The 16,123-nt window shown below is 44.6% G+C and overlaps 2 protein-coding genes across 5 annotated transcripts in view; one reads left to right on the forward strand and one right to left on the reverse strand.

Moving 5' to 3' along the window:
- Positions 1–9,686, forward strand: part of JMJD8 (jumonji domain containing 8) — a 28,755-nt gene extending 19,069 nt beyond the window's left edge. For 2 of the 3 annotated variants that reach the window (XM_073636280.1, XM_073636281.1), the window contains exons 9-10: positions 4,101–4,235; positions 8,605–9,686. In XM_073636280.1, the coding sequence (XP_073492381.1) occupies positions 4,101–4,235; positions 8,605–8,685 (216 nt within the window). In that variant the 3' untranslated portion in view covers positions 8,686–9,686. The remainder of the gene's footprint in view (positions 1–4,100; positions 4,236–8,604) is intronic. The other variant, XM_073636282.1, reaches the window with a different exon arrangement.
- A 2,675-nt stretch (positions 9,687–12,361) lies between these two features.
- Positions 12,362–16,123, reverse strand: part of STUB1 (STIP1 homology and U-box containing protein 1) — a 36,395-nt gene continuing 32,633 nt past the window's right edge. For both annotated transcript variants that reach the window (XM_073636283.1, XM_073636284.1), the window contains one exon: positions 12,362–13,750. In XM_073636283.1, the coding sequence (XP_073492384.1) occupies positions 13,625–13,750 (126 nt within the window). In that variant the 3' untranslated portion in view covers positions 12,362–13,624. The remainder of the gene's footprint in view (positions 13,751–16,123) is intronic.

A 16,123-nucleotide genomic window follows, 5' to 3' on the forward strand; every position in this document is an offset into this window, starting at 1 on the left:
TCCAAATTGCAGCCCAGGTGCTGGATATGGCCCTTTTGGTTTTAATTTATCTGGGCCTTGGGGCACTATTCCACCAACTGACACCAATGATGGAGAACCATTCCCCCTACTGACACCATTAATGCGGCACTATTTTTCTCACTGATATCAAGTTCAGCAATGTGGCACTATTCCTCCCATGTAAACCAATGATAGGGCACTTTCTACTCCCGCTGGTCACAGTCTGGCCTGCTGAAAGCCTGAAGGACAGTAAACTGGCCCTTTTCTTAGAAAGTTCGGAGACTCCTGCTTTAGCCTAACATGAAATTGCACATCAGGATAAAGCGTGAGGGTGACATCACAGGCCTTCCAACAAGATCTTGGAAAAGTTAAAGTGTAAGGTCATCCTTTTTAGAAAATTCCCCTATGCAATTCTATATCCAATGAATAGTACATACCATAGCTCCTCCTGTTGGAAATCACGCTGGCTCCTCAATACTCTCCTGCAGGAGAGGCTGAATTTCACAATAATGTGTCCCCTAGTGGCCATTCCCGGCCGTTCAAACTGCGCAGGTGCAGTGTATCCTCTCTGCCTTCAGCTTAGCTTACTAGCGGTCTCTCTAGGTTATTCAAACTCCATGCTCATGTAGAGAAGACCATGCACAAAATCTGAACAGCCCAGAGCAGCTGCTACTAAGTTGGGGCCTGAAGAGGACGCAACGCGCAGGAGCACCATGATGCATTATTGTGAAAGTCGGCCCATCCTGCAAACGGCAGAGCAGAGAAGAATAAGGGACCCGGTGCTTTTTCTGGAGAGGACCTAAAACAGCTTTATCAGTCATTGCATGACCTTCACCATTTCCAACAAGAGGAGCTATGGTATGTTCCATTCATTGGATGTACAATTGCATAGGGAGATTTTATGAAAATCTTCCTGAAAAGTGAATTTACACTTTATTCCAAATCCTGCATTGCACAGGAATGTCTTCATTAGGCAGTATAGAACATTAATTGGGGACTACAGCTTTTAGATAGTAACACCACTATGATGTCTTCAGGGATAGGTCAGAGACACAAACTAGTGGTACACCAAATGGGTTTTTTGGTGCCGAAACCGATACCGAAAATGGAAGATACACTAGGCCAAAAACCGAAACAGATACCGAAAATGACAGTTTTTTAAAAAATATTTATTTATTTTTTATATATAATTGTATTATATTTAACTTTTAAACTAATATCATCAGATTAAATTAATATGAATTTATTGTTGACCATTATTGGCACCTTTAGTGCAAGAAAAGTCAAGAAAAATGCAGTCTCTAACCATCTCTTGTATCATGTCTGCAATCTCTTACTTAAACACACTGCTAATAGTATTAGCAAAATTTCCATTCGGTGCACCTCTAGCAGACATGAAACAAAAGATCAATGCAGCCTCACCAGTGCCCGGCACATGCAGCCTCACCAGTGCCCGGCACATGCAGCCTATCTGTGCCCAGCAGCCTCACCAGTGCCCGTCACATGCAGCCTCACCAGTGCCCGTCACATGCAGCCTCACCAGTGCCCGTCACATGCAGCCTCACCAGTGCCCGTCACATGCAGCCTGCCAGTGCCCAGCAGCGCCACCACTGCCCTTCTTATGCAGCCTGCCAGTGCCCAGCAGCCTCACTGCTGCCCGTCTTATGCAGCCTGCCAGTGCCCAGCAGCCTCACCACTGCCTGTCATATGCAGCCTGCCAGTGACCATCATATGCAGCATGCCAGTGCCCAGAAGCTTTACCAGTGCCCATCAGATGCAGCCTGCCTGTGCCCGCATCAGCAGCGACCTCCGTGTGTCACGGAGCTGGATTGCCCGGGCCGCAGTAACAATATCCCACCTCCTGTAATCACGTCACACTGATTCAATGTCCCACCATTGGATCAGTGTGCCGTCTATCACAGGAGGCGGGACACTGTTACTACGGCCGGGCAATTCAGCTCCGTGATGGAGATCGCAGCGAGGGGAGGAGGAGGGAGTGGAGGACTGGGCGCCAGGAGGACACTCCTGCAATGGGTGGCACCCGAGGCGAACCCCGCCCCCTTTCGGTATCGGCTGTTATTTTCATTCGGCCGATACCGAAACACCATTTTCGGACAATAATTTTCAGCAAACAAAATTTCGGTGCACCTCTACAAATTACTGCAGGGCACTTTTTTCGAGTCTTCTAAAGTAAGCCAAAACTCAACAATGGAAATGTACAGAACACTTTACTGTGCCTTGAAATAGTATTCATAGCCCTTGAAATTTTCCACATTTTGTCATGTTACAACCAAAAACATAAATGTATTTTATAGGGATTTTTGTGATAGACCAACACAAAGTGCACATATTTGTGAAGTGGAAGGAAAATGATGATAAATGATGTAAATTTTTTTTACAAATAAGTATCTAAAAAATGTGGCGTGCATTTGTATTCAGCCCTCTTTACTCTGATCCCCCTAACTAAAATCTAGTGGAACCAATTGCCTTTAGAAGTCATCTAATTAGTAAATGGAGTCCACATGTGTGTAATTTAATCTCAATATAAATACAGCTGTTCTGTTTGTTTGTTAAAGAATCTTAATGAACAAACAGCATCATCAAGGCTGAGGAACACACCAGACAGGTCAGGGCTAAAGTTGTGGAGAAGTTTAAAGCAGGGTTAGGTTATAAAAAAAAAAAAAAAAAATCCCAAGCTTTGAACATCTTACATAGAACTGTTCAATCCATCATCCGAAAACGGAGAACGGCACAACTGCAAACCTACCAAGACATGGCCGTCCACCTAAACTAACAGGACAGGTAAAGAGAGCATTAATCAGAGAAGCAGCCAAGAGGCCCATGGTAACTCTGGAGGAGCTGCAGAGATCCACAGCTCAGGTGGGAGAATCTGTCCACAGGACAACTATTAGTCGTGCACTCCACAAATCTGGTCTTTATGGAAGAGTGGCAAGAAGAAAGCCATAAGAAGTCCTGTTTGCAGTTTGTGAGAAGCCATGTGGGGGACACAGCAAACATGTGGAAGAAGGTGCTCTGGTCAGATGAGACCAAAGTTTAACTTTTTGGCCTTAAAGCAAAATGCTATGTGTGGTGGAAAACTAACACTGAACACACCATTCCCACTGTGAAACATGGTGGTGGCAGCATCATGTTGTGGGGATGCTTTTCTTCAGCAGGGACAGGGAAGCTGGTCAGAGTTGATGGGAAGATGGATGGAGCCAAATACAGGGCAATCTTAGAAGAAAACCTGTTAGAGTCTGCAAAAGACTTGAGACTGGGGCGGAGGTTTACTTTCCAGCAGGACAACGACCCTAAACATACAGCCAGAACTACAATGGAAGGGTTTAGATCAAAGCATATTCATGTGTTAGAATGGCCCAGTCAATGTCCAGACCTAAATCCAATTGAGAATCTGTGGCAAGACTTGAAAATTGCTGCTCAGACGCTCTCCATACAATCTGACAGAGCTCGAGTTATTTTGGCAAAGAAGAATGGGCAAAAATTTCACTCTAGATGTGTAAAGCTGGTAGAGACATCCCCAAAAAGACTTGCAGCTGTAATTGCAGCAAAAGGTGGTTCTCAAAGCATGGAGGTTGAATACAAATGCACGCCACACTTTTCACTATTTATTTGTAATAAAAAATTGAAAACCATTTACCATTTTCCTCCCACTTCACAATTACGTGCCATTTTGTGCTGGTCTATCACAAAAAACCTCATAAAATACATTTATGTCTATGGTTGTAATATGACAAAATGTGGAAAATTTCAAGGGGTGTGAATACTTTTCAAGGCACTGTATTGAAAACCAGGGGAAAACATCACAAATGCAGCCTGCTTACGCATTTCTGCCCATAAAGGGCCTTGATCATAGCTATGGTGTAGGTGTCGGACTTACGGGAATGCCAGCCGCAGCACAATTTCACCTCACACTTCTATTACACACTGGGTATATTGTGGTGAGTTTCCATGAGATACAGGATGTAGGGAGATGATTCAAACTAGCGTGCTTTTTCTTCCTCGATCAGGTGGGACAAATATCAGCCATTCCCAGTTGACAATCTTTATTTACATAATTTTTTTTTTTTTTTTTAAACCAGCGCTGGCTTCTTTACCCTCCGGACAAGACTCCTGAATTTAACCCTAATAGTACCACATTATCTTGGATGTTTGACGTGTACCCCTTCCTTCCAGCTGAGGAACGACCAATCGAATGTACCATCCGGCCCGGAGAGGTTAGTTCAGAATAAAACGTTTACTGTGGTGTAAAGGATAATGGAAAAGACTAGATGGAGATGTGTGCACCATAGCCTATATACTGGTGTTCCTTTTAATATACGATCACTATCAAGAGACACACTCTTAAGTTTGAGGACACCAGACCATACCTCCTGCACATCTGTCCCAACCCCCTGCTCATGTGTTCCACCGATGTACCTCCTGTCTCCTCTGTACCCCCCTGCTCATCTGCCCCACCACTGTACCCCCTTGCTCTTTTGTCCCACCACTAACTCCCCTGCTCATCTGCCCCATCAATATACACCCTTTTCTCATCTGCCCCACCACTGTACCATATCCCCATGCTCTTCTGTCTCACTACTGAATCACCTTCTCATCTGCCCCACCAATGTACCTCCTGCACATCTGTCTCACCTCTGTTCCCCCTGCTCACCAATACACCTCCTTTCACATCTGTATCCACTGCTTTTCTGTCCCACCACTGAACCTCCCTTCTCATCTGCCCCAACACTGTACCCCCCTGCTCTTCTGTCCCACTGCTGAACCCCTCCTGCTCATTTTCCCCATCACTGTACCCTCTTCTCATCTATGATATGCGCGATATGCAGAGTGGTGAAAGGAAGCAGAGATGAGACACTCATCCTGCTGATCCAACTCTTCCATCCAGCCCACGTGCTTGTATGTGATGTATGTGGTATCACAAACAAGCATCTGGAATGGATATGCAATGATGAGCTCGGGTCAGGGGCATTTTCTGAAAGCAGTGGGCCTGTGCGCAGGATCATAAGTTGGGCCCCCGCAGCTGAGGAAAAGTGCGGCGCTCTGCGCCACAGGAATAGTTGGGTGTGATTTTCATTGCGCTGAATACTGGCTGTGGCTTAAAGGGACACAGAGTGTCGGGGTTCAGTAGTAAGTGACGCAAAAGTTCAGTAATAATTTCAACAAAGTTCCCAGAAGCTCAACAGTAATTCCACAAGCAGTCACCTGATTGGGGTTTTCTCAATCACAGTGAAATCTCTTCTTTCTGAGATTGGTTGTGGCAACCAAGCGGGTCATCTTCCTCCAGATGGTGGGTGGGGCTAGCAGGACTGTGATTGTCATTGTCCACTGCTAAAGCCAGTCTTCCATCTCCTGGAAACAGGGACCGCCCCCCCTGGCAGAACTGCACCCAATCTCTTCCCCATCACAAAAGCTGATGATTCGCAGCTACAGCAAAGTCAGAGAACCAATCAATGTTTCCCATCTTTTCCAATGTGTGGGGGCGCAGTGCCTCCCCCTCAGTGCAGGTGCGGTGTGGGGAATTCTGAAATTGGAATGCATTAGTGTCTCACTGACACTTCCCTGTGCTGCTCTGCTGATGGGGAGGGAGTAGAGTTCTGGCTAAAGAGGCTTTGCGTGCCGGGGGTTGCCTACCCCTGCTATAGCTAATGTCATTGCCCAGTCTCTGCTGCCGTTAATGATCTGTCCTCTTCACGGAAGCTGACATTGGAGAGGGATCATGTGACCGGACATAGGTAAGTATAGAGATCTTTCTTGGGTAAATAAAATAGACTTAAGCCTCGTACACACGATCGGATTTTCGGCAGGGTATTGTGTGATGACAGACTGTTTGCCTAAAATCCGATCGTTCGTACGCTCCATCAGACAATTGTTGGTCAACTTTTCGCCAAGAAATGTTGGATGGCAGGCTAATATATTTTCGGTGGACCAACGGTCTGTTGTCAGATTTTCGTATCGTGTGTACACAAGTCCGTCACACAAAAGTCCAAACACGCATGCTCGGAATCAATGCTCACCAAACATGACATTAGCAGAAGGTGCCCAAAGGGTGGCACTCAAGAGCCGAAATTCCACATAGTACGTCACTACGTTCGTGTTTGTTGGCCGACAATTGTGTGCCGTTAGTATGCAAGACAAGTTCCAGGCACATGCCCTTCAGACAAAAGTCTGTAGCTTTGTCTGCCGAAAATCCGATCGTGTGTACGAGGCTTTAGAACGAGGGTGGGAGCAGGTTTACGTTTAGTTAGCTTTTGACTTGCCTTCCACTTTAAATCCAGGTAGGATTTATTTAAAAACTGAGTTGTCAGCATATTTCATAAAGATGAGTGACTGGCTAGCCACTCTGATACCTCAACTTTTTAAGCCTCAAAGCAGAAATTTTTATGAATCGAGTCCAGATTGAATAACAAAACCATATATTTAAGCCTTGAAGAGGAACCCCTTCCCTGAAATGTATTTCCTATACTTTTTTTTTTTTTTTTTTTTTTCAACAAACCTTTTATAGCAATTTTAAGTTATCTAATCATTTGTACCAGGCACTCTTAGCTTTATACTAAAAAATGGATGATCTGTTGAGCAGTTCATTTACTACGATAGAAAAAGCAGCAGAACACAATCAGGTTGTTTTTTCACTGTAGATTATCCCCCTCAATAAATAACCCTTTGGACTTGTCTATATCAAAAATCTACTTTGTACAGATTTATCACTACTACAGATCTTACCTACTGCATCTTAATCACTGGTCTAGTGGAAAAGCCAAAACCTACCATGTGCATACCTCCCAACTTTTTGAGATGGGAATGAGGGACACCTATCTGCAAAAGTATGTAGTCATAGGACACACCCCTTGGAGAATTGTACAAAAAAAACAAGATTGATTAAACACACAAGTGCTTTTTTTTTTTAAATTATTATTGCCATTCCTTTTATATTGGCTTTTGCAATTTACAAATGCAGCAATTTAGAAATCAGATGAAAGGTTTAGCGCTGGGAAACACTTTTTGATAGATAAAAAAGTGCATTTTATATACAACTATATAGATCAGATCAAAATGATGAGGAAAGAGGGACATTGCTCGAAATCTGGGACAGTTGGGAGCTATGCATGTGACAGCTTGGAGGAAGCACAAGAAAATGTATCTCAGATACCATCATTTTCATTTCCTTTCTCCTTTTGGCAAATGATGGCGGGGGGGGGGGGGGGGCCAGGAAAATTATTTTCTTTTTCGTACATAACGGTGCACAGAACAGGCTATAGTCATGACTACCTGGGTTATGTACCACCTATAGATGAAGGGACACTGGCAGATCAGACAGGAAGTGCTCCTCTATATAACCCCTTCTACTCCACAAAGTCCTGCCCCATATAACCCCTCCTACTTTAGAAAGTCTTCTCCTATATAACCCCTCCTACTCCAAGAGCCCCTCCATTTTTCACCAGTGTATTAAAGGTGATAGTCATACAAGTACTGTTTCTGCATGCTATAGCCATTCTCAGGAGATTCCAGTAGGGATCAGGAGTTTTGCCATCCAGATCCATTCTCAAGGCTTCGGATGCCTAGATGGATGGCACCCTGACCCTGCTGTGAGGAATTTGAATGTTGGCAGAGTTTAGCCAGTAATGCAACATTTTCAGTAGTGGACCTTGCATGTTCAGAACTCTGCGCAGTTATGCACTGAGCAAGGTGTTCTGGTAGGGTGCTGTACAGGTCCAGGGCAGTGGACACCAGTGGGTGGGGAATAGTAACGGCTGTGATTGCTGAAGATTGGATGCTGAGTTACAGGACCCTACAGCTGGAAGTTGGTGAAGTGGCCCTTTAGGGAGTCATTTCCTTCGGTCCCTACTATCAAATGATGCAGGCCAGGTAAATGGAAAATTTAATTTTTCATACACCACAAGGCACAGAGCAGGCTATAGTCATGACTACCTGGGTTATGCGCCACCTATAGGTGAATGAAAACTAGAAGATCAAATAGACATGAAGTCCTCCCCTATATAACCCCTCCTACTCCAGGATCAGATTTGGTCTGCCAGAGACAATCTTTGACTCGAACGCCTAGATGGATGGTACCCGAAACCGCAGTGTGAGGAATTCGGATTTCAGCAGGGTTCTGCTTGTAATGCAACCTTTTCAGCACTGGACCTTGCATGTTTGGAACCTTGAGCAGTTACGCACTGACCAAGGTGTTACGGTACAGGTCCAGGGTAGACCCTAGTGTGTAGGGGACCGAGACCCTGAGGGTCTAAAGTGTCAGTGCCCACCATGATGGCTGAAGATTGGATCCTGGGTTATAGGATCCTGTGGTTGGAAGTTGGTGAGTGGCCGTTTAGGGAGTCATTTCCTTCCCTCCCCACTAGCAAATGCTGCAGGGCTAGATATGTGGAAATTATTTTCAGATACCATCATTTTGGTTCTTCCTCCTAGACCAATCGTACGCTCACATGCACAGAGCAATATCAGTGTTAGATAAACAAACCTCTAATATTATAGAAATGAATGATTATTTTAGTCTATAACGTGTATCACTTCAATTGGCTGTAGGACATTATGCTACTAATAATGTCACTGTCCTTGCTTCCTCAGGTGTTGTACTTTCCTGACCGCTGGTGGCATGCCACCCTAAACCTGGACACCAGCGTCTTCATCTCCACATTCCTCGGATAGTGAACATTTTCGTGGTCAAACAGTTTACATCAAATCTCAGGGATCATAAACTGACAACGATCTATGGCCAGCAGCCAAGATCCACTTCTGTGAAGTTCACACTGCGTTGGTTTTACCCAGCACTCTCTCTTTTTAAAGGACCAAAATGTTAGAGGAAATATCTACTTCATTCCTTCAGCTTTTGCACATAATTTTATATTAAGATTCTTTTTTTTTTTTTTTTTTTAATGTAATCACAACTGACTTTTAAATTTTATGACCGTTTTGTTTCTCAGTAATATAACAATTGTTGCTGATAATGCATCTGGACTATTGAAAGAATTTAGTAATTAAATCTTAATTTATGAAAACTGTGCTGCCTTCTTATTGAAGCTTTACATTTGCCTCCCTTTTAAACTTTATTTTCAGCCTGGTACTTTAGCTTGAGGGTCAGAGGTCACCTGAAGTCAGTTGAAACCCGATGTAACCACTTGCCGACCAGCCGCCGCAGTTATACTGCAGAAGGTTGGCTCGGCTGCGGAAATCGCCGTTGGTGTACCTCGGGCTCATACACGGTGATCTGTGAACGCATGCTCATGGCCAGCGGGGAAGCTAAATTGGCAGGGCCACCCACGATCGTTCCCCGCAGTGACAGAACGGGGATCTGCCATAGTAAACAAGGGAGATCTCTGTTCTGTCAGGGGATGACACACAGATCCTGTCTTTATGCTATGCAGGAAGACAGATCTGTGTGTTGTTACAGGCAGGCCACACAGTTGGAACACATTTAACCCCTTGATCACCCCTGATGTTAAGGCCTTCCCAGCCAGTGCCATTAGTACAATGTCGGTGCATATTTTTAGCACTAATCACTGTAATGTCACTGGTTCCCAAAGTAGTGTAAAAAATGTCAGTTAGGTGTCCAAACTGTTCGCCGCAATCCCACTAAAAATCTCAGATCACCGCCATTACCAGTAAAAAAAAGAACATAATTAATAAAAATGCCATAAATCTATCTCCTATTTAGTTTGCGCAAAAGTTATAGCGTCTACAAATCAATATACGCTTTTTTTTTTACCAAAAATATGTAGCAGAATACAAATTGGCCTAAATTAATGAAGATAGATAGATTTAAAAAAAAAAATAAAAATTATTGAATATGTTTTAGAGCAGAAAATAAAGTTTTTTTTAATCAAAATTGTTGGTTCTTTTGTTTATAGCGCAAAAAATAAAAAAATGCAGAGGTGATCAAATACCACCAAAAGAAAGCTCTTTGTGGGAAAAAAAGGGCATCAATTTTGTTTGGGTACACTGTCGCATGCCCGCGCAATTGTCAGTTAAAGTGAGGCAGTGCCGTATCACAAAAAATGGTAAGGAAGTGGGTAAATCCTTCCAGGGCTGAAGTGGTTAAAGAGGACCTGTACTGTGGTAGCTGTGCCCAATAAAGTAAGCAAAGGACTACTCACCAGTATGGTCTGTAGGCTCCCTGCATCATTTCAAAATTACTGACTTACCTGTGTCTGAGTGGAGGGGAGCGGCTTGGTAGAGGAGCAGGGCTTTGTTTCTATCTGTAAAAAGGGCAGTGGCATCAATCTCATCTTGAACCTCGCTCCAGGCCAGTGGTTTAAAAAAAAAAAAAAAAAAAAAAAAGTACCAAAGCCCATAGGACAATAAAATAACACAATTATAATTTTCAGTAGTCCTGCAATGGCCACTTGGTTTACTATTTCTAATGGGCTCTGTTGTTGGATGTTTCATTGCACACACTAGAGCTGGGAAACAGAGGGACTAATTAACTGTAACTAGAAGAAGAAAGAAAATGTGACCTGTTTCACATGGGCTTTAATTTGTATAAGACCAGAAAGCTTCTAACGGATTTCTCTAAGCCAGGGGTCTCCAATCTTTTGAAACAAAGGGGGCCAAGTTCACTGCCCTTCACACTATGGGGGGGCAGACTGTAGCCAGTGGGCGTTAAAGCCATAGGCTTAGTGGTCAGTGGAAAGAAAAAAAAAATGACATCATTGGTATAAGTGGGAGAATTTAATTCCCCATCTCTGGTGTCAGTGAGAGGAATACTGCCCCACCGTTGGTACCAGTGAAAGAATTTGTTTCCTATCTCTGGCATAAGTGGGAAGAATAGTACCCTATTGTTTGTGTCAGTGAGAGGAATAGTACCCCATCTCTGGTGCCAGTGAGAGGAAGTGTCCAATCGTGGGGAGAGTTTAGAGCTGAATTCCAGAAATTCAGCTTTGGAAAAAGTGAAGGCACAATGTGAGTTAAGTCCAAGAAGGTGCATGACATCTCCTGGGCTTATCTCTATTAATTATATCCAACAGGTTTATTGCACTCCCGGAAGGCTGTAGCTGTATTTCCGGAAGCCCAGCACTGATGCTTTAGGTCTAAGCATCTTGAACATTAGACTTGGTGCAGCTGCTATGCCTGCCCCTCACCTCCCTCCTGCCCAATCACAGAAGCCTTTGTATTATGTGAACTCATTCACAAACTACAAAGGCTTCTCTGAATGGGCACCAGAGGAGAGGGGTGGGCATAGCTGCTCTGTGTGCCTCTCTTTCTTTCACAGCCCCTAGTGTCAGTGAATTCTTCAGCAGAGCCAAAAACCTGTCAGATAAATAGCGATAAGTTCAGGAGATGTAATGCACCTCCATGGACTAAAGTAATACCGTGCCTTCATTTTTTTTACAGAGTGGCCGATTTTCTGGAATCCAGAGACCCTGTCACCAAAGTCACAGCATGTATATGCATTAAGGCGCCCCTCCGCCACCTCCAGATCTACTCACCTTTCCCTCACTCCTCCTGCATCTACAGCACTCAACCCCTCTGAAGAAGCTCCTCTTTCCACCAGTCTTCCAGGATGATTGATAGCCAGCTTCATTCAACCAACTTCATCTAAGCCTAGGCTGTCATGGACAGACCCTCCAAGTGACAAATCACCATGCCAGCCTGGGCTTACAATCCTCCCGTAGTGAACAATGCTTACCCTTCAAGGATAGAGAGTGAGGTTAGGGGGTTGGTTAAAACTGAACTCCAGCACAGTATTGCATATTATATGAGGCATGTGTATTTCACCTACTGAAATCTTGAAGTGATTTGTATATTTCTTCCTGGACTGAGCAGTAAATTGTACCTCTGTGCGGGAGCTTCCTGTAATAAAGACCGCTCTCTCTCCTCTTGTGCAGGGTGACTGGTCTCATCTCCGCCCCTTCCTGTAGTTTTCTGCAGGCAGCCTATATAAGGGTGGCGCACACAGAGCAGCCCCGATCCACTGCTCAGGTCCCCTGCTGGTGCTCCAGGCTCTTCCTCTTCTCCAAGTGCCACCACAGCACGTTCATTGGCTGTGATTGACAGCAGTGGAAGCCAATGGCTCTAGCTGCTGCCTCTCAGCCAATGAGGGAGAGACCAACCCAGGAAAGCAGCAGCTCTCGTGCAGCTCACTGGATCGTGCTCGGGTATTTAGGGGGGGGGGGCGGCTGGATACTGAAGGTTTTTTACTTTCATGCATACAGTGCATGGAGGTAAAAAAAAAAAAAAAACTTCAGCCTTTAGAACCACTTTAAAACTGAAGCTCTGTTTCAAGAATCCACATTGCACAACATCAGCTAAATAACAAAGCCATAAGACAAGACAGCTTTCCAAGGTGAACCCATTCCCCGTTACCTAGAAAGAATCCACAACCTGCAACGGCATTAACTCTTTTTTAATGTACGCACTGTGCATTCACAGACGAGGTGCCACACCGTGAAGTGTCTTCTACGAGAGTCAGTCAGTGGCCACACGCACAGGAGACGCCAGAATATATTTACATCGGCTATGTACACAAAGAAAGCAAACAAGTTCAACGGGAAAAAAATAATATCCAATTCTTTGGGATGCCCACTCTATTCAGCACGATTATCAGTAGGGGCTCAAGGGGGGTTAGTAGTTACGGCTGGTAACAGTAGCTTGTCCTCAGACATTTCTGCCCTTTCTCTTGGAGGGTTCTGCACATTGTGAAAGTCTGTTAGAAAATAATTAGAAGGGGAAAAAAAAATAAAATAAAAATATTGGCATAAAATCATGCAACTTGTCGGCCACGCTGGATGTCACAAGGGGTTAACCAATCAAAACACAAGCCAGAAGTAGAACGTTTTGCTCGCTGCACAGCGAGGTTGTCCTTTACACCACGTCAGTGCCGAATCTGGTGGAAGGTTAAACTGTTACTGAAGGTTAATATGGGGTTCGGTGAGAATGGGGTTCTGTGCATTTTTCTACAGCGGAGTCCCCAGATTGTAAATAGGGCTGCGGCGCCACCGCTAACCAGTACTCCACGCGGAAAACTACATGACAGAGCCACATAACACTGAAAATGAGTCAATAAAACAAAAACAGGGCATGGAGTCAGTCATATTTGCACATTTCAAAGGGGCGGGGAGGTTGACGATCCTTTTTCTGCTATCATACCTATGGGGATTTTTCCTGCACAGAGCAGTGAACTCCATGCCAGCTTTATTCATATGAATGACTGCACTTCAAGTCTCCATGCTCTTCAAGCAGCACTGTAGGTTTTAGCAAGTCTGTTAATGCTACAGACGTCTTCAGAGATCTCTAAAAGGTCAAAGCTTCTGTTTCAGCTCTAGGAACTGCAAATCTATCATTCCATCTGCGCAGACCAGAAGGGGTGATATACATACTGCTGTAGTGGGACCGGACCTGCGAACCGGCCAGAAGTACAGATGGACAAGACAAAAAGCAGCTCTCAGACAATCCTTGGATAGGGAAACTTTTGGCCTGTCTGATTTTCTAGCGGATGGATGTAGCAGGCGACACTGGACACGCGGATGAGATGAGTAAGGCATGAGGCAGAACAGGCACGTTATGAAACGCGGCGGGATGGGGAGGGGGGGGAGGGAGCAGTCTGGAGCTGAAACATTGTAGGCTCAGACCAATGGGATCGTCCGCCATTTCAGTAGTCTTCCACCCAACCGTTCTCTGATATGAAGGCATCGATAACCTCTTTCATGGCTAGGTTTGGGATCAGCTGGTCTTGGGTCAGGGGGCTCCTAGTCACAGGGTCAAAATGGCCGACTCTCTGCAGGAGAAAATAAGCAGAAATATTGCAGGTTTCCATTAGCCTAATCCCTGAAGTCTGGCAAAAATAAAATATTACACTATACACCACGTGTCAAACACAAGGCTCCGGGGCCGAATCCCCCCCAAGCCATTTTATGTGGCCCTCGCACCTTTCCTGCAGCATCCCCCCCCCTGTCTCAGCAGTTGGCAGCAGAGAGGGGGACAGCACTCTTTCACCAAATTCTGCGCCTCTCTGGGCAGAAGCAGCACCCCTCTCCACCTCCCTTAGTCTCAGCATTCAGCCAAATCCGGCAACTGACTCCAGCCCTCTTCTGGTCCTCTTGCACTCCCTGTTTCTGAGCTCCGCCCCCAACTTCTTCCTGGAAGTAGCACAAGGTAAGGGTGGTGCACTGTGATATAAGTGAGGGTGGAGGACTCTTGACTACCGATGGTGGTTTTACAGATAGAATGGCCCTTTGAGGGCAACCAAAATGCTGATGCAACCTCTGATGAAATAGATTTTGAAACCCCTGCTATACACAAAACAAAATATGGCGCAAGGATAGGGCTCCAGCTATCCCAAAAGCAAATGGTAAAAACTAATAAATAAACCAGTAGCAATGGGTAACAAAAGTCCATCAACCTATATGGATTTGCTGCTCCACCAAGAGACAGGAAGATCTCTGCAATAGAAACACAAAGGGTCACCGCCTAAGTGCAGCATTAGTGTACTTTAATAAATGAAAGACAATTGGCAACTTACATAGCAACCAAGACAGTGCATCCATTGAGCGAAGTGTTCCCAAGTGAGGGTCTCATACCAGTGGGGACTTGCGGTGTAGAGACAAACTAAAGATGCCTGCACTGGAAGAAACCGCTCATTGTTTGGATCAGAAAGCACCAAAAAAATTCTGGTCTGGACAACGAGCAGCTTCTCCCATTGCAGACATCTTCAGAGTGTCTCTACACCGCAAGCCCCCACTGGAATGAGACCTTCACTTGGGAACACTTCGCTCAATGGGTGCACAGTCATGGTTGCCATGTATGTTAAATGTCTTATTTATTAAAAGACACTAATGCTGCACTTAGGTGGTGCCCCCTTGTGTTTTGTGCAAAAATGATACACTGTAGCCAACTGTCAGATAAAATTTCCCTAGCACATTCCTTCTCCTTGCAGGTCACAGCCCTCTCCTCTTCTGTGAGTGTAGAAGTATTCTCTGTGCTAGCCCAGCTCCTCCACCTCTCCCCTCACCTCCCTACCTTTTATGTAGCTGCTAGAGGAGCCTACAGGAGAATATTGTGGTGTCCCTTGAGTGACAGCTCCAAGTCTGCTTGGATTGCTGACCCCACATATAAGATGGTGGCGCCCAGCAGCTGTCTCAGAGTTTTTTTTTAAACATATAAACTTCTGGGAAGATTTTTGTTGAAATGGTTTGGTGACACAGACTCTGGTACAAATCTTTTCAATGCAAAAACTTATTTTTTTTTCCCCATTTTGGATAACTAGCATTGCACCGATACCGATACTAAGCATTTGTATGAGTACTTAAACTCATGCAAATGCTCTGATACCTTCAGACTCGGTTCACATATGCTCAGGCCGGTTTGCAATGCGATTTCAAAGCCTGGTCCGATTCCACTGCGAATTGTAGTGTATGAGATTAGATATCGTACTTGGACCGGATGGCCTATGTGAACAGGCTGTAAAAACTCACTGAAACGCACATGAAAACTGATGTAAAACAGATGTCTTTCAGTTTTTATACATGTATGGTGTGAATGAGCCCTAAAAAAAAAAAAAAAAAAAAAATGTCAGGACACTAAAAAGAAGTATCAGCAAGTACTTAAAAAACTGGTATCGGTGCATCCCTAGTTATAACCCCTGTCACCTGCGTCCCATTGGGGAGATGTACCTGCTTTTCCTGTCCCAATGCCATAACAGGAAGTGAGATGAAGTCCCTCCAAAGTGAGGGAATGCCAGGGAGTCACCAGAACTACTGTCCTCATTGGAAGATTCACCCTCTTTTCCTGTTCTGGTGTCAACCCAAAATTTGGGATTTTCTTTTACGTTCACTTTTGACAACAATGGAAAACAGGATAAATGGTGAGGGTGAATCTCCCTAACGGGAACATAGACAGCAACTAAAAACTGACAAGGGTTCTAATCCCTCTCAATGCTGTCCAACACTAAAAAAAAAAAAAAAAAAAAAAAAAAAAAAGTTTTGTCCTTTAGTTATACTTTAAGGCTTTTAAAGTGGTTCTTCAGTCCCCTGCATGAAAATTAAGTCAGCAGCTACATAAACTAAAAAAAAAAAAACAAAAAAAAAAACAGCCACTCACCTATCAAGGGTTCGAGCGCTGTGCTCTCCCGACCGGGTTGTTTCACCGCTCT

The sequence above is a fragment of the Aquarana catesbeiana genome, linkage group LG06 (genome assembly GCF_042186555.1).
Source record: "Aquarana catesbeiana isolate 2022-GZ linkage group LG06, ASM4218655v1, whole genome shotgun sequence".
NCBI lineage: Eukaryota > Metazoa > Chordata > Amphibia > Anura > Ranidae > Aquarana > Aquarana catesbeiana.